The sequence below is a fragment of a genome, unplaced genomic scaffold (assembly GCF_019419815.1).
Source record: "Pyrus x bretschneideri cultivar Hongxiangsu unplaced genomic scaffold, Pyrus_bretschneideri_v1 Contig12, whole genome shotgun sequence".
In the NCBI taxonomy this organism is placed as follows: Eukaryota; Viridiplantae; Streptophyta; class Magnoliopsida; order Rosales; family Rosaceae; genus Pyrus; species Pyrus x bretschneideri.
The window spans coordinates 7,539,344-7,563,307 of NW_025999413.1; the positions used below are offsets into that span (position 1 = coordinate 7,539,344).

The 23,964-nt window shown below is 36.4% G+C and overlaps 3 protein-coding genes across 4 annotated transcripts; 1 reads left to right on the forward strand and 2 right to left on the reverse strand.

Annotated features, from left to right (window-relative positions):
* Positions 1-1,876: 1,876 nt before the first annotated feature.
* Positions 1,877-8,780, reverse strand: LOC125474486. 2 transcript variants are annotated; one of them, XM_048578297.1, is made up of 8 exons: positions 8,684-8,780; positions 8,456-8,589; positions 6,916-7,401; positions 6,642-6,791; positions 4,134-4,238; positions 3,480-3,560; positions 2,948-3,378; positions 1,877-2,669 (listed from the first exon to the last, which is right to left on the reverse strand). In XM_048578297.1, exons 2-8 carry the CDS (start codon positions 8,571-8,573, stop codon positions 2,064-2,066), a joined length of 1,977 nt encoding a protein of 658 aa, XP_048434254.1. In that variant the 5' UTR covers positions 8,574-8,589; positions 8,684-8,780; the 3' UTR covers positions 1,877-2,063. The 2 variants fall into 2 exon arrangements, with proteins under 2 accessions (XP_048434254.1, XP_048434255.1); XM_048578298.1 differs by having other exon boundaries at positions 8,456-8,561; positions 8,684-8,777.
* A 7,255-nt stretch (positions 8,781-16,035) lies between these two features.
* Positions 16,036-19,523, forward strand: LOC125474487 (glucose-1-phosphate adenylyltransferase small subunit, chloroplastic/amyloplastic-like). The gene is made up of 9 exons (XM_048578299.1): positions 16,036-16,497; positions 16,611-16,907; positions 17,034-17,303; positions 17,437-17,616; positions 18,005-18,108; positions 18,225-18,336; positions 18,526-18,624; positions 18,782-18,901; positions 19,167-19,523. The coding sequence occupies exons 1-9, from the start codon at positions 16,246-16,248 to the stop codon at positions 19,281-19,283; spliced, it is 1,551 nt and encodes a 516-aa protein (XP_048434256.1). The 5' UTR covers positions 16,036-16,245; the 3' UTR covers positions 19,284-19,523.
* Positions 19,524-19,563: 40 nt separating this feature from the next.
* On the reverse strand, positions 19,564-23,690 carry LOC125474488 (DNA ligase 1-like). The gene is made up of 6 exons (XM_048578300.1): positions 23,126-23,690; positions 22,905-22,974; positions 21,820-22,238; positions 21,608-21,677; positions 20,698-20,877; positions 19,564-19,964 (listed from the first exon to the last, which is right to left on the reverse strand). Exons 1-5 carry the CDS (start codon positions 23,650-23,652, stop codon positions 20,725-20,727), a joined length of 1,239 nt encoding a protein of 412 aa, XP_048434257.1. The 5' UTR covers positions 23,653-23,690; the 3' UTR covers positions 19,564-19,964; positions 20,698-20,724.
* Between the last annotated feature and the right edge of the window lie 274 nt (positions 23,691-23,964).

The window sequence follows — 23,964 nt, forward strand, 5'->3', positions numbered from 1 at the left end:
GGGGCTAGAGCAATCCCATGATGGGTGACCCACTGGGAAGTTGCTCGTGAGTTCCCAAAAACAAAACCGTGAGGGAATGGTAAGCCCAAAGCGGACAATATCGTGCTACGGTGGTGGAGCGGGCCCGAGAAGTGATCCGTCCCGGGCCGAGATGTGACAATTTGGTATCAGAGCCTAACCCTGGTCGCATGTGTGCCAACGAAGACGTCGGGCCCCTAAGGGGGGTGGATTATGACATCCCATATCGCCCAGGGGAATGACCCTTATATGTATATTCGCATCCCTACCTAGCACGAGGCCTTTTGGGAGCTCACTGACTTCGGGTTCCGTTGGAACTCCGAAGTTAAGCGAGAAGGGGGCTAGAGCAATCCCATGATGGGTGACCCACTGGGAAATTGCTCGTGAGTTCCCAAAAACAAAACCGTGAGGGAATGGTAAGCCCAAAGAGGACAATATTGTGCTACGGTGGTGGAACGGGCCCGGGAAGTGATCCGCCCTGGGCGGGGATGTGACATTAAATGTCTTAAATATTTTTGATTTAGCTAATATTTTGCAAAGATGATCTATGAGGTGTAACTTGAAAAATAAACGTTCGGATCGTTAAAGTTCGATGTGGTGTGAACCCCACAATTAATTCCCATTTAAAAAAAAAAAAAAAGGTATTCCTTCCCTTAAAGGCTTCCTACACACACATGTACATAGACCCTTTATACAAAGGGATCCCCATTTTTTGAAAAAAAAAAAAAAAAGGGATTAGGTGTGGGGCCCACTTCACATCAAATTTCAATGATCCGAACCATCTATTTTGTTACGTTAGTCTCGATTCATAGATCATCCTTACAAAAATTCAATTCAATCCGAAACCATTTGTCTATTTAATAATTAAGATCAAATTTCATTTTTTCTTATATAACAAAGTATTCCTTCATTTCTTTGAACCCAATTAGATGTCTTAAATATTTCCAATTTGGCTAATATTTTGTAAGGATGATCTATGAGGTACAACTTGAAAAATGAACTGTTCGAATTGTTAAAATTCGATGTGGTGTGGACCATACAACTAATCCATTTTTATAAAAAAAATGGAGATACATTCCCTTAAAGGCTCCCTCTCTCTCTCCACACACACACATCTTAAATTATTTTTTATGAATTTTTATTCATGAAAAACACTTACTTGTTTTTTAATTTTTTTTTGAAAAAGTACAATTTCTTAAATTAATTTTATAAAAATAGTGTCACTGTTTAGAAATGGTGACCACTATTTCCAGAAATACTAATACTGTTTTAGGTCCCTATTTCTAAAAGAGAGATTATATTTACACACCCTAAATTACTTCTCCCACACTCTTTTAATTTTTTAATATTTTCTACACAACACTAACACTTGATAGAAAAATATTTAAAAAATTAAAAAAATGTAAGATAAGTAATTTAAGATGTGTGTGAATATAATCTCCCCTTCTAAAAATAGTGACCACTGTTTAAAAATAATGTTATTGTTTTTAGAAATATTGACCAGTATTTATTAAAAAAGCGTCACTATCTAAAAATGGTGACAATTGTTTCTAAAAGTAGTGGGATCGTTTGTCAGATTTCTATGATGACTTTTCAGTTGCCTAGACGGTATCGACTTCCCTAGGTCTTTATATTTTCTTCTGGGTTTGATCTGGCCTTTTTTATTCCCTGTTGGTTTTTCTTCAATACAATGACTTTGGACCAAAAAAAAATATATATATATATATGTATATAATTTAGATACTGAAGAGAAGAAAAAGAAATTAAGAGCATGATGAAGTTTAATGATTGAGTATAGAAAAATTTTAAACCACGCAATCACTCTAGCTCAGATGAAGAAAATAAAATAACGTGCTAATAAGGTGTTGGAAATAAACTATGAAATACATAGAGACAGAGAGAATTGAGAGATAGGGATGAAAAAACAAAGTGACTGGCCCGCAAGATGTTACACACTGCCCCGAAGTGGACGGCCACATAATTAATAGTACTTACAACACCCACATAAATATATACAGTAATAAATGTAAACTACTGAAGTACCTTTACAACCAACGTTTCACATTCCTATTAAATTTTCCTTTACCGTAAGTAGAAACGGTAATTCTAACTAGGAGGGGGAATTCCATCCAAGCAAATAAAGTGACTGGAACACTTGAAAGAAGTATGACCGGAATCACAATCCAGGAATGTCCACAATTTATAATTAGAAGGGCAGTAGAAAAAGCAATCATCATGGTTGCAATAGCAAAAAAAAGAGTGGCAAGCCCTATTATCATCTTTGTGGGTAAGGATTTCAGGAAATCGTCTTCTGCATAACGTGATGTGAGAATTCCAAGAAACGTTAAAGTTGCAGTAGTGGAAGAAAAGAGTGATATAGCATCTGAAGCTATAAACACCATAAACAATTTTTCATTGATGAATGCGGGAAAGCCGGTATCTTTATTTCCTCCGGGAACTGTAATCGCAGCAGCAAACATCATGGTAATAATAAGAGCACCTACAACAGTATAAGAAGTTGCTGTCTCTTTCATCCATTTTTCACCTTTCTGTAGCAATTCACTGTGACTCTTTGTAAATAGATCCCTTGGTGTCAAATTATCCTTGTTCGTAGAGTCAAGAAACTTGGGAGGTACAACCTCCTCTACCTCCTACATTGTATCAAACAAAAAGTATTGAGACATGTGAGCATAGAATATATTTTGATATAATACCGTTTTGCAATTTACACTCCAAGGCTTGGGGATGGTTTTAAAAAAAAATTATACATCGGGGTTGTATAGTTGCCTAAACAACTTAAGAAGGACAACCTGTGGTCCTGAGTTCGATCTCACTCAGAATTTCCAGAGAGTTAATTTGATTCTTCCAGTTTATGTTATGATTAGGGCAAGTAATTTTGAATTATATATGCTGAGTGGGAAATTCTAACCTTGTACCATTGTAGTTCACGCTGCATCTGCAAAGCTGCACCCGGAATACAATTAAGTTGTGTAAATGGGGCAAGCAACCCTGCCATATGTAGCATGTTATTTTTATCGTTGTCGGTAAGAGCTATGAACCAATCTTTTGCAGAGATCCCATGCAAAAGGTTATAAATCTTTTCTTGACGACATTGGACGGCATAGTGAAATAAGATCTTTGACTTTTCATTATTCCAGACGAACTGAAGTTCTGGATTTGCTTTACATATCTTAGTAATAAACTCGACGTTCCCTTTATCAACAGCTCGGAGCATTGCCGAAGCCACAGTGCTCAGCAGCTGTTGATCCATGTCCAACTTCTTTATCTCTTTGCACATGACATCTAAAACTGCAAGGGACCGGACATGGACAGTTTTGATCTTGTAGATGTGGCTGATTCCTGGGTTGACATTGAAAACCCTAATGTTACTGTCATTAAACTAGCTTGTAGTAATTGATTTAAATTCAAATTTACGACAAATGAGATTGTTACTTGCATACCAAGTTTCTCAGCTATATACGAAACTAGGCCTTCCTTCTGCTTTTTTGAATGAGAAACAAGTCCTTCCAATAAACCTGCCACTGCAATGGAAATCCAAAAATGTTGGCGCAAGTACTTAAATAGGATATAATATGCAGCTTACTTATTACCTTTCTAGATGATAATCGGTATAAAGAAAAACAATTGAGAAAAAGAAAAAGGAAAAGGTACCTTACCACCGTTCTAATTATGATACTACATCAGGTCAAGGGATGGATATGATAACTTGCTAGATCAATAAACGTTGAATGAAGAATTGATGCCCTACTTTACGCATTTTGTCCAAATTAAAAGAAGATAGAAGATAGATTGGCCATGAACAAAAAAAAAAAAAAAAAAAAAAAAAAAAACTTATCCCTCATAATATTTCGTCCATAAAGTAAGATAGGGAGGGATTAGTCAAAATAATTAAGCACACCGAATTTGTCATTTAAGTAAGTCGATTATGAATTTTCTCACTTACAATGAAGAAAAATATCATAAACTACTTTGGTTAAAACTAATGATAAAGGGGTAACATACATTTTAAACACCCAAATTTGATCCTACCGTTTAGCTAGACACCACTTCTGACTTCTTTATGGCGGGAAGTAGGGAGAGAGGGGATAGCAAACCTGATCGCATTGGAGTCCTTTTGTTATTAGCTTGGCCATTTTCTTCATTCCGAACAGTTATAGCAGTAAAATTGACGGTAAGAGGAGGAGGTTGTATGTCTATGCCTGAGAAGAATATAAGAACATGTACAAGCTCAATCCAAATACTTTAAACTCCTTTATATTTGATGTAATGTATATCTGCATGCATGCATGCATAGAGAAAAGTTTTGGTTTATTGTTAAAACTTTCATATGTATGTATGTATATGTATCTATACAATCTCAGTTACATAATTCTTTTAAGTAAAAAATAGTAATTGATTTAGGATTTTAATACTCATACCTTTGTTAATCTCCTAATTAATTTTCAATTTAAAACATTTAAAAAAATACAAAAAAAAATAATAATAATAAATAAATAAATAAAATAAGTATGTACTCATCAATTCTATGTAAAAAGATTTTCAATTTTTTAATCCTAAACTACCTATTCATATAATTTTTTAAACTTTTATAACTTTAAATGTACCCATTCTTCAACATACCAACTTGTTATATGTAAAATGTACCAAATTTTTTAATATGTAAAATGTACCCTTTTTTTTTAGAAAGCTTTACCTATTGATACAAAAACACAAAATACATTTCATAGAACTCAAGTAGTTTTGAATCATTTCAATGATATACAAAAGCCCAAACCCCAACAAACCTAGCTAAAAAACAAGTAAACCAAAATTTTAAAATTCCAGTCATGCACCTAATAGACTTGTCGAAAACTACACCATCTATAAAACTTCAAACATATTTTACATCCGTAAAAACTAATTTATGCAATATTAGTTTCGCAATCCATGCACTTCTGCAAGATCAGTTTCAAAAATTTTGCACTTCTACAAATTAGTTTCATATTTCATGCACTACTACAATATTAGTTTCAAAATCTTATATGTGCTTCTGCAAGATTAGTTTCGAAATTCCAACATTTTTGCAAGGTCAGTTTCAAAATTCCAGCATTTTTGCAAGATTAGTTTCAAAATTCTTGCACTTCTGCAAGATCATTCAAAATTACATCACTTCTGCAAGATCAAATTCAAAATTTCAGCAATTGAACATGAGACCTCCCACATTTTTTGTTATTGGGGAGCTGCAGTCTACACCCTTACCACTGGGCTACTTGCTGTGGTTGTAGTCTTGACATGGCTAAGTAACAAGTCTATTGAGGGCATGGTTGAAATTTTAAAATTCTGGTTTGCTTGTGTTTTGGCTAGGTTTGTTAGGATTCGAGGTTTTGTCTCTCTTTGAAATCATTCAAAGCTAGTGGAGTTCTTTGAAATGTATATTATGGGTAATTTCTCTCTTCTTTTTTTTTTTTATTTTTTTTTATGTAAAATCCATTTCATTTTTTTTTAATCCATTTTTTAAACTTATACAGGTACATTCTTTTTTGTTGATTTGAGAATGTATCCATGTCAGGTTTATTCGAAAAAATTTATTAATGTTCTTAAGCCTAATGTGTGTGTGTGTGTGTGTGGTTTTGAAGAATGTACCCATGTTTTGAGTTTGAATAATCTACATTTTATGGTACAATAATTTTTTTGGTTAAATTTGGTGAATGTACAGAGGGGTGGGATTTGAAAAACCAAAGACTGAAAAAAAACTGAACCGGGGCACAGAATCAAAGCAGAAAAACTAGAAATCGAAAAAAAATTGAATCGAACTAGGAACTCAACCAAATTCTATTGGTTTGGTTTCAATTTCAGGGATTTGGAAACCGAACCAAAACCCTTTTAAGTTTAAAACGACACCGTTTTATGTTTAAGATTTAACCCTACACTAAGTCCCTAACCCTAACCCTACTCAGTGCTCAGCTGCTCTCGTACCTCGCATTGTCCTGCTCACTCACAACCTCCTCCCTGCGAGCTTCCTCTCGATCGGGTTATCCATTTTTCATTTTGAAACTAAATTGACTTTTTTTTAATTGCTAAATTTACTAAAACATCAGCAAGCTAATCGTTTTAGTAACGGGGTTGACATAATGGAGTAACATGGGACATAGAAGAAGAGTTCAGGTGGTAAAACGAGACAAAACAGAGTGTAAGGAATAAAGTGAGATTTTATTTAGAGTACATTTGTCACGTTATTTTTTTAATATTTTCAATTCCATAATTCATGGCTTTACTTAAAGTCTTATTAATATAAGTATAAATTGTGAGGCTATACCTACCCCCTCCCCGTTAATGTACATGAAATCGTTTGTTCAAAAAAAAAAAACTATAAATTTCAATCTTTGAGTTAAAAAATATAATAATCAACATAAAAATACATTAAAAGATTAATTTTCAGGGAGTGCGATAAAAACCTGAAAACCAATCATTCAACCAAATTTTGCATATGTATGTCTTGTAAATGAGTTCAATATAATCAAAATTCCTCTTGAATTGCAGCAAAATTGTGGAAGAAAATATGTCATATAATAGTGAGAAAATATATAATATTAATAGAAAGAGAAGGGAGATGTGGTGCTAACGGTCATAGATCCATTGTTGCCAGAAATTGAGATGTGCTCCACTCCAGAATGAAGAAGGCAAACCAGCCAAAGCATGTAAAGGAGTTGAGTCGAAGTGGTCCACAGTAAAGGCCAATTTTGGGCACGACTGAATTAAATCCCATGCAATTTCTGTTGTGACATTTTGGTGTTACCATTTCAGTGTTTGGACAAAGTGACAAAACTGAAAAAAAATGGTTATCAGACGCCCTGAATTCATGACCATAATTTAGCCATATATGTTTAAAACTCTTACCAAATTCTTTGGATGCAAAAGATTGGGAGATGATTGTAGCGCCACTAGGTCCGTTGTCTGCCCATAAATATTCAACTGGAGTTTCGGAGTAGAGGTACCGAGCCATATGCCAATAGCCGTTGCAATAAGCTCTGACAAGTGGAATCATGTTGAATGAATTGGGAATGGTGAGTAATTTTCTGTTCTTTTTTACCATGCATTCAGCCATTTCTGTAATCCCCGTATTTGAAGCAACACCAAGAGCTGTTACACCACCTACTGTCGATTTTATTTCCAAGTCTTTCTCATCCATCAACTTCACCAGTTTTTCCACCATCTTCGTCTGCCTGGCATCAACTGCCATGTGAAGAGCCGTCTTACCGGAAAACGGATGTCTTGCTCTTACTGCCTCTGGATGCTGGTTGTAAAACTCCTTTGCAGTTTTCCAATCACCAGCTTTCACAGCATCAAAGAAAGGCTCATACTTGCTATATTCATCTGATATTCCTGTCATTTTTTTTCCTTCTTATTTTGTTATTGCGAATAGTCCTCTAGTATACATGCATGCTTTTCAAACATTCACAATTTTTGTAGTTTAACTTCAATTTCAGGAATGGTTCTGATTATTGTGCATATGAAATTATATGACAATTGGAAGATTATATAGGATCATTGCTAGCTATTAAGTTATTAACAATCTAAATGTTGGAAAACTAGGATAGATATTAATTGTTATATATAATCACATAAAAAAATATCAAGAATCATTCATCTAATTAGATACTAATGCTAATGCACATTCATATAAAATAAAATAAAAAACTTGAAACAATTTGACATGTTGTCCTGAACACAATTTATGCCTAATATGATGTTGGTGGTTGATGGCTTTTGTCTCCCAAAATACAACAATTGCTTCAAACTATAAGACTAACGAACCATGGTTGCATTGAACTCTCTCACATAAACTCATCTATAAGACAAATAAGGGTGCATGGAGCAAAAGAATAAGTTATACTTAAGTTCAATTTCTTGAAGATGAAATGTCCAGCTATATCAAACTCAACAATGACTACACTCTCATTTCTTCCTATTTTCCCACTTGTTCCTCTCTTCTCTCCTTTTTATTTCCCACTGTAACTGTTTCTTTTTATTATTTTATTTTATAAGTGGTGCTACATACACCATTATTCTTTTTCAAATGAAAATAATACATACTCTCATTTCTTCCTGTTTTCTCACTTGTTTCTCTGCTCTCCATTTTATTTCCCACTGTAACTGTTTTTTTTTTTTTGTTAATAATTAGTAATTTTAATATGAAGGCCACATATTTATACGAACATTTTTGTATTATCTCATGTGGCAAGTTATGCATACAATCAACATTTAATCAGGTAAATTTATTAATTGATGTGACATGTATACATCACTTGCCCCCAAATATTATACTCATGGTATAAAAATGTGATATCCCTATTTTTTTACGAAAAAAGTACAGAAGATTATATAATTAGATAATGAAATGGGAAAGGATTATTTTATTTGTTCTGTTGAGACATACCTGTGCTTGATGGATGTAATGACGTCTTCAACGCACCTGCCATGGTCTCGAAAACACCTCGCGCCATGGACTTCCAAACACCTTGTGCCATGTTCAACCTGTGATTCTGGTGGAGCATATCATATATGTATTAACTAAACAAACAAAAAATTAGAGCCATATCATATACTGTATTATCTAAACAAAAAAGAATAGCAATGAAATTAAAGTAGTCTAATTACTACTTACGGAGTGAAATGAATGGAAGGGCAACAAACTGCAGCTGGCTACTTATTAAACTCTAGTATGCATGCAAATAAGGAATTAAGTAAAGGCTTGCATCGCCAGAGTACTAATAAGAAAATGGAGGAAAGTGGGAAGGTGCTTAAAAAAGAAAGAGGTGGGCAACTTTTCCTGGAATATGACGGATCAATTGGACACGCCACCTCCACGCGAATATTGGGCAAAGAATTGTTATTAACCGAATAGGATGTAATAAGCAAACCTACCTAAGGTCGAAGGCAGTGGCAAGTCAAGAATTGTCAAGGAAAAGGGCAATGAGGTTGTAGAAAAATGTAGACAACAAAATTCTTTTAGATAGAATATAATACTAATATCGTTCATATTTTATTAATATAAATAAGTTGCAATTGTTGCCGACGAGATTTCATGTTATGTAAACATGACAAGAGTAATCAAATATACTCAATACAAAAGAATAGAAAAAGGGCAATAGTCACGCTTAGAAAGTCAGGAAAGAAAGAAAAGGAGGTGATGACTTGAGTCCAGAGTCCTCACGATTATTCATTTATTATACTTGTGGTTATGGCAATCTATTTGTCTATTTGTTTAAATTATCTCAATCACCCAGTGATCAAGAAATGTATAATTATTTATTCTTAGATTCATTGTTAAGGATGAAGAATAATTATGAAGGAGTGCAGATGATTTATTCTTAGATAATTTGATGTTAAGGCTGGAGAATAAATAGATGTACTTTTAATATTTCAACCTTTATGACCTACTCCAACCTTTGGAGTAAAACTCATATTTTAGGTTATAAACCTAACCCAACTTATTTTAACCCTTGGAGCAAATTTAGTCCATAATTCTCCTGGGTTAGTGGGCTGACCCACTATATATATTTTTTTAGTATTATATTTATAAATTCATTGAATCCAATGGCTAAGACCTAATATGATCAAATCCAACAGTGAAAAAAAGATCTAACAATTCAAATTTAAATACAACGGCGAAAATAATTATAAAAAAATCGTTTCATATGTGTCATATTCTTTCATAGTATTCAACGAGTTTCATGGTGTTGGTTTAATGATTTTTCAATATTTATTAGAGTCTAAATATTTTTACGTTAAAATGTTCATAAATTTAAATTAAGATAATCTATACATATGTTTTTTTAAAGTTACTTTAAGAAAAAAAAGATTATACTAAATTCATTCTTTAATAATTTTGGACTAAAAATTTAACCTAGAAGGGTTGGATCAGAAAAACTGTTTCTGGGTTAAAACCTAAATATTTTAGGTTAAAAATTTCAAGTTTTAGCCCAAGGATTAGGGATGGTCTAATCTTAATATCAAATCTAAGGGTGAATAACCAAAGAGACTCTAGTATTTTTACTTATGGCATATATTCTTAGTTGAAAGTTGACCTATAGAATTCAGTTTAAACTAAGACCAGTAAAGGATTTGGTACTGAATTGTTGGCATGATTCAACTTATTGTATTTATTTCATTATTGTAGTTCTCTCCTTATTAGGGATATCCTTGTGGAAGCTAGATTTGTGATTAGGGAAGGTTGAAATGTCTTTTTAGCCTCTAAAAAGGATGGATAACCATGGTTTGTCTCTCTTTTTAAAGAAAAAAAAGAGAGAGAAGAATACAATTGAATTATTCCTCAAATACTCTTCTACTTTTATTTTGGCACCAGAGCATGTTTAGGCATGTCTCTTCCCAAAAAAAAAAACCCTAGCGAGCCATATTTGATCAGCACAAAACCTGCGTTGGTTGTTGTTTTCCGGTTAGCACCAAACCAAAACCCTAAAACCTTGTTACCCCAGCCAAATTTCTTTAATAGTGTCGGTCCATACCATACGGCCACAAACATATCTGAACACCTAACTTCCGATGGCCGAAAAGAAGAAGGGTTCGCGAACCAATCTCCAATGAATCCACCAACATCAACGGCATGCCGTTTGGGTTCAAGTTGAGTGACTCAAATTTCAAGGTTTGGTCGAACATGATAAAAAAAAACTCCCCATGTTGAAGAAACTGTTCTGGTTATACTAAGTGGATCACTGAAGATACAGTTGTTAGGGGTTGGTTGTTCAAAACCATAGAACTTCATCTGGTTGGACTGTTCATCGAATTTCCTACGGCTTAGGATATTTGGGAGATTATGACACATCCCGGCCCGGGTCCTCACCACATCTCGGACTCGACTCCACCGTTGATATTGTCCGCGAACTTCCCAGTGGGTCATCCATTATGGGATGGCTCTCGCGCGGTACTCGCTTAACTTCGAAGTTCCTACGAAACCCGAAGCCAGCGAACTCCCAAAAAACCTCATGCTAGGTAGAGATGGGAATATACATATAAAGCTTACAGGATCTATTTCCCTGGACGATGTGGGATGTTACAGATTATAACTCCAATGTTCTATGATGGATCTTATGAGCTCTGTTGCAGGGCTACCCAAACCAAACATGAGGGTCGTCCAATCAACGTGTATTTTACCGTATTGAAAAGCATTTGGTAAGACCTCGACAAGCGTCGCCCAAGCAAAATGGTGTGTGTTGCTAATTTGAAGAGCCGCAAGGAAGAGGTAATGAAGACCAGGTTTATGATTTTGTCGTTGGACTTGATGAGGAATTCGACCGTGTCCGGAGTGATCTTCTGCAAACAAAACCACTTCCTAGTTTGAATGAATGCTTCAATAGCATTCGTTATGAAGCCCAACGTCATTATACTATGCTTGGGAATAAGGGATCAGCTGGTGAGTCCTCAATGGCCATGGTGGCTAAAAATTATTCATTTGGAGTGTTCCGTACCACTCTTTGTTCAGTGGATAAGGATAAACTCCACTGTGATTATTGAATGGCACTCGACACTCGGATGAGACGTGTTTCAAAAAGCATGGCTTTCCTAATTGGTTTCTGGAGCAACGTGAAAAACTTAAGGCTGAGAAGGAAGCTGATCGCCGCACAAGGCAAGCCAAGGTGGCGGCTGAATGAGGCACAAGGGTAGCAGTGGTAGCTGCTGGCCGAGAAGAGGGTGGTTCAGCCACTACTACTCTTGAAGCGGTTCTATCTCTTCTTAATTAACTTAACTCTTCCTCTGATGCTATGGATGATACAAGTAACCTTGGTAAAGCCTTGATTACATCGGAAGGTAAAGATTCCGGTTGGATTATTGATTCGGGTTCAACTGACCACATGTCTTATAATAAATCGTTGTTTGAATATATGATTTCACTTATCAAAAAAATTGGTGTCACTGCCAATGGTGACATGGTTCCTGTTACAGGAACGGGCTCAATTGCTCTTAGTCCCACTTTATCTTTGCATGGTACGTTGCTTATACCTTCTTTATCAAAAAATCCTTGTTCAGTCGGTCAAACTACCGAACAATTAGATTGTACCGTATTAATGTTTCCCACATTTTGCTTATTTCAAGATATCTTGACTCGAGTGATTATTAGACGTGACACTAAGAGGAATGGGTTATAGACGATGTGGCATCTGGTCAAGTACACCAAGTTCGCAATTGTGATAGTGAACGAGTTCAGAAGATATGGTTGTGGCATCGCTGCCTTGTACATGCATCATTTAGTTATTTAAGAAAGTTACTTTCTACTTTTTTTCCTGTATTCAAGACTCAGTTAAAATGTAATATTTGCACTATAGCGAAAAGTCATTGTGTTTTCTACCCTTTGAGCTTCAATAAAAGAGATTTTCCTTTTGATTTGGTTCATTTGGATGTTTGGGGTCATTTCCCTATTACTACTTAACATGGGTTACGTTGGCTTGTTACTTTTTCGAATGATTGCACTAGGATGACTTGGGTTTATGTGATGTAAAATAAAAGTAAGGTTGGCTCTATTTTTCAGAATTTCTATCGATTGACTCACACTCAAGGACTCGCACTCAATTTTCCTTCCCATCAAGGTCCTTCGGTTAGACAATGGTAGTGAGTATATTAACTTGGAGCTTTCTCAGTTTTTTTAACGAGAATGACATTCTTCATGAGACTACATTCCTTAAACTCTACAACAAAATGGTGTCGCGGTATGGAAAAACCGTCATATTTTGGAGACATCTCAAGCTCTCCTTATTGGAACATCGACTCCCAATCTTATTGGGCATATGCAGTTACTTATGCAGTGTATCTCATGAATCGAATGTCCTTCCGAGTTCACAATTATCACTCCTTTAACGGTTTTGGCAGAACGTGTTTCTCTGTCTTCCACATTACAACTATCCCACGAGTCTTTGAGTGCGTAGCTTATGTACATCTTCACAAGAACTAGCGGAGTAAGCTTGATCCTTGTGTTATTCGTTGTGTGTATTCCTATTAAATATTCATTTACCGTAAGTAGAAACAGTAATTCTAACTAGGAGGGGGAATTGCATCCAAGCAAATAAAGTGACTGCAACACTTGAAAGAAGTATGACAAGAAACACAATTCAGGACTTACCAAGAATTAGAATTAGAAGGGCAGCAGAAAACGTGATCATCGTGGTTGCAATAGCCAAAAAAAGAGTGGAAAGACCTATTATCATCTTTGTGGTTAAGGATGTTAGGATATCATCTTCTACTTAACATGACATGAGAATTCTAAAAAACGTTAATGTTGCGATCATGGAAGAGAGTGATATAGCATCTGAAACTATAAACAACATAAAAAAAAAATTCACTGATGAACGCGGGAAAGCCAGTATCTTCATTTTCTCTCGAAGCTATGATTGCGGCAACAAACAGCTGTCTTTTTCATCCATTGTTCACCCTCCTTTAGCAATCCTCTGTGATTCTTTGTAAATAGAAAAAAGTAACTCATTATTTGAGGTACAATTGTCTCCTCACAGTAAATTAAAAAGAAAAAAAAAAAGTAACATTGTACTCTGCAATTGCAAAGATGCACCTGGAATATGAATAAGTTTTGCAAATGGGGACAACAACCTGCCATATGTAACTGATCAGGATCCTCTCCTGACCTTTAAAAATTGAGGCTGTTGAGCAGACAATCGTGATCGTTAAAATTTGATCAAACGGCTACAATTATTATAAATTTTAGAAGGCCTTCTGTTTGTAGCCGTTGGATCAAATTTCAACGAGCACTATTGCTTACTCAGCAGACTCAGTTTTTTAAGCTCAGGAGAAGATCCTGATCCATATGTAACATGTTATTGTTATCGCTATCGGCAAGGGACTAGGATTCTCTCCTCTCCTCTTTCCATCCCCTTCTATCCCCTCCTATCACATTCTCTATTTTGTCTTTCTCTTTCTATAAAAAATTAATATAAGATGTTGACGTAACTTAACTGTAACCGTTCAAATAGGAGGGGAGGGAAGGGGAGGGAAAAAAAGAGGGGAGAGAATCCTTCTCCATCGGCAAGAGTTGTTATCCAGTCCTTTGCAGAGAGCCCATATATAAAGGTTATAAATCTTTTCTCTTTCTCTTCCTTTCAGTTCTCTGTGAATATTTCTGTTTCCTGAGTGTATATTCATCGTCCAACTCTATATGGTTTCTTATTCAGATACTTTATGCGATTGGAGAACTTTTGGCAAGCACTTTGAACCCTTCCTTTTCAAGAGACAAAATCACATGGAATCCAACAAGAAAATCAAAACACGATCAGGAATCATGGCGTGAATCATATGGTCTCTGTGACATTAGAGGTTGAGAGAAAGATCTATCGTTGGGTGCATCAAGTTGAAAACACTTTCAGTTCTTACTGCGATTGATAGATATATGTTCAACATCATTGTGCTTAGACGTAACACTACTACATCTGGATTCTCTTCGTTAAACAGAAATCGAACATAGCTTATGTGGTGAAAGATGATGCAAGTATTGTCCTTACAATAAAGGACACATTACACTACAACCATCAAAGCTTATAGTCTAATGTTACATAATAAAAATTATCATTCATAACACAAAATGACATTATTATTCCGTAGTGCGACAAAGTTTGATTTTACATTGTGGACATCATACAGCACTATATTGTACAACCAACAGACAATCAAAATATAGTTGGGCTCTCTACACGTTTAGAAATTAAATTATATAGCTTGTACATCAATGGTGTGGTGGAAGCTGATGGAGCAATCAGAGTCTGATGCATGGAGCCCCAGCCCCTGGTACAAAATAGACTGCCACACCCCATCGTGTTTATGCCTGTTTCCTTGGTTACAATAATGGGTTGGTGACTGGTCGATCTGGCACTCAATTGTTTTCTTTCGATTTAGAATTTTGGTGACTAGTTCAGATACATTACCAACACTGAAAAATCTGCAAGATAGCGCTGACTGATTTGACGTATGATAGTAGAGACATCAATATAGCCGCATACGACTTTCTAGCCAGTTTGTTGATGGTTCACCTGCCATTGTCCTTATTTTCCTGGGAGGATATGCATTATCTGATTGATTGATGTGTTTTGAAATTTAAAAGAAAAATGCTCAGCATGATGAGATCATCACTTCCTTCAGTTACTGATAAAGCATTGCCATATGCTTACCTTTAGCATATCATAATAATTATGAATATGAAATATTTGTCATAGCAGAACACCAATTGAAAATTAATCTCCAAAAAGATAGTATATATCAAAAGTAATATCAACTCGTATTGATATTTAATTGACATTGACCAAATATTTATAACATATCAACCATTGTATATTTTGAGTGGGATTTGGATCCTCTTTTGAACTCAGAGAGCGAGCCTTCTGAGCAAAACACGTGAACTGTTGGATCAAAATCTAACAGCTACAAATAGGAGATCTCTTTAATAGTTATAATAATTGTAATCGTTAAATCAAAATTTAACCGTCAACATGCTTTGCTCAGGAGGCTCAGCCCCCCTGAGCTCAGGAGAGAATTCAAATCCTTTTGAGTAGATCAAACACTGTAATTTTGTATCTTTTAAGAAAATAACAATCATATTCCCAATTTTTCTATTTTACCCTCACTTTTGATACACAATATTTACATAAGAAGAACAAAACAGAAATTATGTAATATTAAGATAAAATATGCATTTATTAAGAGAAATTATCTTACCATCGTTTTTTATACTTTTTTTTAAAATTTTAAAAACTAATCATACTTCTTAATAAAAAAACAAAAAAAAAATAAAATTATTCACACGCATAAAATATATGCTCATCTATGAATAAAAAATAGACGGTGGTAAGCAAAAGTGGTGACATGTGATGTAAATCTTAGGCCCAAACCCCGCATGCCACATGTGATACATCCACTGTTACCTGACGTTTAATGACCTCCACTTATTTAAATACTCGTGATTTCCGCAGATTTTTGGTGATCCTTCCCTTCCGTCAAAGAACTACTAATATTAACAGATGGTTGAAAATTCTATAATACCCTCTCTCCCGTGATTGAGGAATTTTGAATTTGAGGTCGGGTTTGCGTAATTAACACCAAAATGTAAGGGTAAATGTGTCCCGAAATATCATCAAAGCTGCCACTTCCCGAGTTCCCACACTCCACTCTCTCCCCTCTGCAACTCTCTGAAATTCTCTCTCTGGAATTTCTTCTTCAATGGCGTCCTCTTCGATGTCAGCAGGCGGAGTGTTCACGTCCCGATCGTCGGTGTTGCCGAACTCGAAGCAGAACCATAACATCAGCCGCCTTTCGTTCAGCGGCTCTCATCTCTCCGGGACCAAAATCTCCGCGCCCAGCACCTGTTTGAGGAGATCGCCCACTAACAGAGTCACGCCGCTGGTTGTGTCTCCCAAAGCTGTTTCCGATTCCAAGAACTCTCAGACGTGTCTTGATCCCGATGCGAGCCGGGTGAGTAATTCATTTCTCTCTCTATCGCATTTGGCGCTTTTGTTATAGGCATGAGCATAATGCGTTCTTGTTTTGATTGAAATTTTGGGAATTTTGATTATGTTCATGTGTAGAGTGTGTTGGGGATTATACTGGGTGGCGGAGCTGGGACGAGGCTTTACCCATTGACAAAGAAGCGTGCGAAGCCTGCTGTTCCATTGGGAGCAAACTACAGGTTGATCGATATCCCAGTCAGTAATTGCCTCAACAGCAACGTATCCAAGATCTACGTGCTGACCCAGTTCAATTCCGCTTCGCTCAATCGCCATCTTTCTCGTGCTTATGCTAGTAACATGGGTGGCTACAAAAATGAAGGCTTTGTTGAGGTTCTTGCTGCCCAGCAGAGCCCAGAGAATCCCAATTGGTTCCAGGTGATTAAACGCTTGTTTAGTAATTGTGGGGTTGTGTTGGGAATCGGGTTTCGATTGGTTTTTGAGTTTGGATATTGGGTTTTGGTTTGGTTTTTGAGTTGGATATTTGGTTTTGATGGTTTGCAGGGCACCGCGGATGCCGTGAGGCAGTATTTGTGGTTGTTTGAGGAGCACAATGTGTTGGAGTTTTTGGTTCTTGCTGGGGACCACTTGTATAGGATGGACTATGAGAGGTTTATTCAGGCACATAGAGAAACTGATGCAGACATCACTGTGGCTGCTCTGCCCATGGATGAGAAGCGTGCTACCGCCTTTGGTTTGATGAAGATTGATGAAGAGGGAAGGATTATTGAGTTTGCTGAGAAACCCAAAGGGGAGCAACTCAAAGCTATGAAGGTGAAAGATCCACTTGCAAATTGTTTAAATTATTCAGTGCATTACGTATTTGTTTCATTGTGAATTGGAGCGCTTGTGGGTTATGTTGTGTAATTGATCACCCATACAAAATGTTGTTTCTGTTTTGTTTTAGGTTGATACTACTATCTTGGGTCTTGATGATGAGAGAGCTAAAGAGATGCCTTATATTGCCAGTATGGGTATATATGTTGTGAGCAAAAATGTCATGTTAGATCTACTTCGAGACAAGTTTCCTGGTGCAAATGATTTCGGGAGTGAAGTTATTCCAGGTGCAACTTCCATTGGTTTGAGGGTAAGTTTTCATGTTGTATTTTAATCTGTACTTTTTATGTTACGATCTATCAAAAGAGGTTCTTTTGCATCGTCCACTTTGGGGGGAAAAGATTGGAATAATTGTGAAGTGTATTGGATGGACTAGTCTCAAGCTCTTGTTCAGTTGAAACACCCAAGTTCTATTAAATCTTGTTATGCAGAATTAACAATCGGAACTTCATTATAGTCTGGTATTACAAAATTGCAAATATCGTTCATTGAAAACTGAACAAATCCCTTTCTACTGAAAAAGACGATGTCCTAAATTGATTTTATATGATAGTATTTCCCAGTTCCATACGTTCTTTACCCTGCTTCCCTTCATCCAGATATTCAGCCACTGGAATACTAATTAGTAATGCCTACAGGTTCAAGCTTATCTGTATGATGGCTACTGGGAAGATATTGGTACCATTGAAGCTTTCTACAATGCAAACTTGGGGATAACAAAAAAACCAGTTCCAGATTTCAGGTACCGTTTATTCTATAACTTGTTTGTTATCTGTTTTGTTGGGCCAATTGATATGTTATGCTATCAGTTTGATATCGATTTAATATTCCTGCCTAATTTCGAACTTAATACTGCAGCTTTTATGATCGTTCATCCCCAATCTACACCCAACCTCGGTATTTACCCCCATCAAAAATGCTTGATGCTGATGTCACAGATAGTGTTATTGGCGAGGGATGTGTAATAAAGGTAAGTTCCTTGTAGAAATATTCATCATTTTGCTAAAATGTTCCATTATAATGTCATATCCTAGTCCCGTGTTTTCTTCGATTTCGGAAATACTTACATCCATGTGCTATTGTTGAAAGAAATAGAGATCAGAATAATGTATTGCAGTCCTGCTCATTTGACCCAACCCTATTTTTTTCGTAAACACAGAACTGTAAAATTCACCATTCAGTCGTTGGGCTTCGGTCTTGCATAGCGGAGGGTGCTGTCATTGAAGACACATTACTGATGGGAGCTGACTACTATGAGGTATAACCTGCTTCTTTTTATTTTAAGGCATGACCCAATAAAACATGTTTTCGTTTTATCAAGATGAATGGACTTCCCTTCAAATATTGTCACTGTAGGGTTGACATTTCTATGGGTTGGATAGATTATAATGATGCCATTCTTGTGACTGCCCCAGACTGATGCTGACAGGAGGTTTCTAGCTGCAAAGGGTAGCGTTCCAATCGGTATTGGCAAGAATTCTCACATTAGGAGAGCTATAATTGATAAGAATGCTCGAATTGGAGAAAATGTTAAGGTGAGGATATTGTCTGCATAACATGATCTTTTCAGTTTATTAATTTGAAGTCTAAATTTTATAGCCGATTTGAAACTTATTAAAACTTATTAAATGGAAATTTAAAACCGATTCCTTTGTGTACTTCCTATTTCCTGCTTACATTCGATGCCAAGGTCGTGTTGGACATACCTTCATATTATAAATTTATTCTTCTTAGTTGATCACACGAAACAGTTTATATTTTATCTTTGTGAAACTGACCATCGATGATTATAAATTACAGATTATCAATATCGACAATGTGCAAGAAGCAGCAAGGGAAACAGACGGATATTTCATAAAGAGCGCGATTGTCACAGTGATCAAGGATGCCTTGATTCCTAGTGGAACGGTAATCTAGCCACCTTATTTTCCACTCGTTGAATGCTGACAGCGGAGGTTCTTTCTGGTTACTGGGCTGAGAGGAGCCACAAGTACGCTGCTACAGCAACTTAACGAGCACTTTGAGCGGTTCTCTCTTCTGTTCATGTAACGTACATTTCAGTGAACTACGATGTAATTATTGAGGAAGAGACCTCAGGAATTTGCTCTGTAGATGCTCCACTTCTATCTCAAATAAAAGTTTTTTGTCAATTGTTCACCTCACATCTTACAATACCTCACGAAGTCACTCGGGAAAGTGATGCTCAAAAACTAGAACACTTTATTGCTCAAGAAACATCGTAATCATACCCATGTTCACAGAGTTTGGTATCTGAAACTTCAAGATTATGACATTGATACATCCTTTATATAAAACTACACAAGTGAAAAAGGTCCTAATGTGATCTACGAAAGGAAATCCTCGATGGCTGAAGCTCCTTGGCTGACAAGTTTCGGCAGCTTCATAACAATACTTGCGTTTTGAACCTTGAGGTTGAATTTTCTTTCGGGTTTAATGCCGTGCTTTTGTTAACACCGGGTTGAAGTGAAATGCCGACCACATAAATTATCTTTGACGTACAAATTGGTCGATTCCATCCCACTCATCAACCGTTCTAATGCACACATATAGCACATTCTTGACCAACATTGCCATTACCTGTAGAAACACATCAGTTTCGTATAATTAGTAAATGTTATAGACAAGAGATTGGCTTCCGAGGCATCAATTTTCAATTAAGGAATTTAGGATATGAGAGTGAATTGGTTACACCATGTGTATAAGACCAGACAGCTCAAATAACAGGGTTGCATGTACTTGACAGAAAGTTGGGATAATATTAATAATTACTGCTTGAATTCCTTGGTTTCTATCGAAGGCTAGAAATTGACGATAAGTGAATGGTGCAGGCATTATGATTTGATTTTGCAGGCAATATGTAAGATAAGATTGTTAATACCACTTGTTACAAGGTTTCGAGGCATCCCAAACCGTTAGAAAGTTAGAAGCATACTACTCAATGTCCTTTGGCACTAGCTATAACAAAATCATTCTACTCGGACGCACATCTGTGGATAATCTAGTGGCCAGTTTTCGAATTTGAATATAAATATAGTTTGAGCACGTGGTTAACAAAGAAAGACTAGCTACAATATCACATCTGTGGATAATCTAGTGGCCAGTTTTCGAATTTGAATATAAATATAGTTTGAGCACGTGGTTAACAAAGAAAGACTAGCTACAATATCTTTACTATTATGGCAAACCCAAAACCCTTCTGCTTCCAAAGTGCTCAAATATGATATACAAAACTAAAAACCTACATAAATATTGATCCACATATTTATTCTACAAAAGTATAAAATAAATGAACTGCGGATACTGTAGTTACCTGTTTTATGCGAGTCCAAAGTGATGTTCACCTTTTTCTAGCTTTTTCGCAAAAGTACCTCCTCCATTTATCCTTAAGATCAACTGGTTGACGGGTTACATGAAACACATTATGACCATATTCCAAAATTTCCTTCCACTGCATCTTTCCATTTGATGTTCCATAAAGTCTCACTCCCTCCTGGAATCGAAGACTACTTGAGTTAGATTTCAACTACTTGAGAAATCAGGAGAAAGTGCCGAGCTCAACTCACTCATGCAACACCATTTTTTATACCCTGGCCAGCAAAGTTTTTAACCTCTTTCTGATTTACCCTTGCAAATTTCTGAAGTAAATTTTTTTAAAGAACTTTTCACAGTCCGGGGAAAAAAAAAAAACAACTCAGCATATATAAGGCTACGTACAAGACAAAGAATTTGAAAACTTTGACACTGCCAGTGATTTATATCATTAATATACGTATGCTTTAAGCTTGTTTTTCTTTATTGATACCAAGACCTAATTTACCCATAAAAACCCCCACTGACACAGTTTCGCCGTTGAGACAAGTAAGAAAAAAGTTGGTTTGGAGTTGTATTTTGTAGATTGTCCTACATTTCCAAAAGCGTGTGTCATGATCTAGCACATGATATGTCAATATAAATTTCCACTCATCAAAGGTATATAGAAAAATCTATGATAGCTGACTTAAACTCCTAACCCAATTTGTTTTCCTTCCTAAATAAAAGAGAAAGGGAGAGATGTATCATAGAATGCAGCAGTACCAGTTTCTAATTGTGGCCAAATTTGATAAATAGAGATAAATCAGGTTCACGATACTGTTTGGCAGGAATTTCGACATAATTGGCTGACACTATATCAGATGATAAATCTATTCCATAAAGGCAGGAAGCCAACAAGAAACAAATACCTTTAACATTTTTAACTCTTCATCTGTCCAATCTAATCTCTTCCGCTTCCCATTAGGAAGTACCAAGTTTCTGCAACAGAATAGGAGAAATAAATGACCACCAGTTAGTAATTATGAGAATATCAAATGACCATTTTCATAGTTACATACCACACTCCATACATAACCTCATAAACACTAGACTTAAAATTGATAATACAACTCACGGTCACCTTGAAGACTCCTGAATTTCTCTTTCCCTCTTGGAAAAGGTTTTAGCATTTGGAGGCTGTTCTTTCGTTTTAGCTTTTTGTTTGAGTTGCTTGCTTCGCACCAGAGGAGACCCAGTATCTAACTTTTCAGATTTTGAATCAACAGTGGACTTTCCAGGCGCCTCCTTTTCTACTGATCGTATCTGTTCTTTATCCTCACTTTCGCCCTCATTCTCCTCAGACAGCCTTATACCATCCTCCTCATCTCTTTGGTCGAATCCATCATGTGCGTTGTCTTTATTTTCTTTCCCCAAGCTCCTCCTCCATTTATCTTTAAGATCAACTGGTTCACGGGTTTTGTGAAACACTTTATGACCATATTCCAAAATTTTCTTCCACTGCATCTTTCCGTTTGATGTTCCACAAACTCTCACTCCCTCCTGGAGCCGAAGATTACTTAAGTTAGACTCCAACTACTTAAACAAATCATATGAAAGTACTGAACTCAAATGAGTCATGCACAGCATTTTTTATCCCTAGCCAGCGAACTTTTTTTCCTTTTTCTTATTTACCTTTGCAATTTTTTTCAAAAATTCTTTCAAAATCCAAAGGAGAGATAGAGGTTAGGGGGAGAGAGAGAGAGTCAGCACTTAAAAGGCTATGTAAAAGACAAAGAAGTTGAAATTTTTATAGAGGTGTGCTTTAAGCTTCGTTTTCTTCATTGACATTTAAGGCCTAATGTAGGCATAAATAACCGACTGTCACAGTTTCGCCATTGACACAGAGAAAACAAAGATTGGTTTGGAGTTGTATTTTGTAGCTTGTTTTGTTCCACATTTCCTAAAGTGCATGCCATGTCAATATATCCTCTCATCCAGGGTATAATAGCAATATGTATGATAATTGACTTTGACTCCTAATCCAAATTTTCCACCCGAACAAGGCAGTATCACTTTCTAGTTGTAGCAAAAAAAAAGGTGAATTTAATAACTTGAGAGATGAAATCAGGCATCGTCATACTGTTGTTGGGAAGGAATGTAGACAATAGTTAGCTGATAAAATTTCAAATGATGAAACATATTCTGGAAAATCAGGAGGAACAATACCTTCAACATTTTTATCTCTTCATCTGTCCATTTTGATCTCTTACCCTTCACATTAGGAAGTACTAAGTTTCTGCATAATAGGAGAAATAAATGATTACCAATTAATAATTGTATGAGAATATCGAATCATTCCATCTACTCTTATCATATAAAACATATCAAACAACATTGATAACCTCATAAACTATAGACATAAAATTGACAACATAACTCATGATCACCTTGCAGACTCCTGATTTTCTCTTTCCTTCTTGGAAAAGGTTTTAGCTTTCCCATTTTGGTTTTTAGCATGCTCCTCTGCAGACCTTGTTTGACGAGATGATGATTCCCTTGATGGAGAGGGTACTGTCCTTAAGGAAGCTACATTTTGAGGCTGTTTTATCCTTTTACTCTTCTGTTTGAAACGCTTCTTCCTCACTAGTGGAGACCCCGTATCTAACTCATCAGACTCAGGCACGACAGTTGAATTTCCTGGCACCTCCTTTTCTACTGACTGCATTTGTTCTTCATCCTCACTTTCGCCTTCATTCTCCTCAGGAACCTGTTTACCATCCTCTTCATCTCTTTGGTCTAATAATCCATGTGCATTGTGATTATTCGTCATTTCTTGTACACAACAACCACTCTGGGGCTCTGCCTCCTCTTCTTGTTCTTCATCATCACTTCCTCCCTTGCTCTCCTCTGACACCCTTCGACAATCCTCCTCATCTTTTCGGTCTAATCCATCATGTACATTGTCGTTATTCATTGTTTCTCTTGGCTCTGCATCCTCTTCTTGTGTCTCTTCAACAATTTCCTCCTCATCAGGGTCCTCATCTATGCTCTCCTCACCCCTTACATCTTCAATCTCCCTCCTCTGGTCGGTTCCCCCTTCTGCAGCTCCACCTCCTTCTACTCCCACAGACTGACCCCGAACCTCAACACCACCCCGCCCGCCCTCCTCACACCCACAATCCTCCCCCTCTCCTGCATCAATAAACTTAGACAACACACTCTTGGACACCATTACCTTCCTCCCCAACTCCCGACACCGAAAAAACTCCCGCTTATACGCGCAATA

Bases quoted from the DNA above. Each gene is read 5' to 3' on its own strand.
- LOC125474487 (XM_048578299.1), top strand. From the start codon at position 16,246: ATGGCGTCCTCTTCGATGTCAGCAGGCGGAGTGTTCACGTCCCGATCG. The intron at 16,498-16,610 runs GTGAGTAATTCA...GTTCATGTGTAG, and splicing joins TTGATCCCGATGCGAGCCGG to AGTGTGTTGGGGATTATACT. The intron at 18,337-18,525 runs GTAAGTTCCTTG...TCGTAAACACAG, and splicing joins GCGAGGGATGTGTAATAAAG to AACTGTAAAATTCACCATTC.
- LOC125474488 (XM_048578300.1), bottom strand. From the start codon at position 23,652: ATGAATAACGACAATGTACATGATGGATTAGACCGAAAAGATGAGGAG. The intron at 22,975-23,125 runs GTGATCATGAGT...CCTATTATGCAG, and splicing joins GAAAATCAGGAGTCTGCAAG to AAACTTAGTACTTCCTAATG. The intron at 22,239-22,904 runs GTATTGTTCCTC...CTTCGGCTCCAG, and splicing joins AAGAGATAAAAATGTTGAAG to GAGGGAGTGAGAGTTTGTGG.
- LOC125474486 (XM_048578297.1), bottom strand. From the start codon at position 8,573: ATGCTCCACCAGAATCACAGGTTGAACATGGCACAAGGTGTTTGGAAG. The intron at 6,792-6,915 runs GTAAGAGTTTTA...ATGTCACAACAG, and splicing joins TTTTGCATCCAAAGAATTTG to AAATTGCATGGGATTTAATT. The intron at 3,561-4,133 runs GTTTGCTATCCC...TTTCCATTGCAG, and splicing joins AAGGACTCCAATGCGATCAG to TGGCAGGTTTATTGGAAGGA.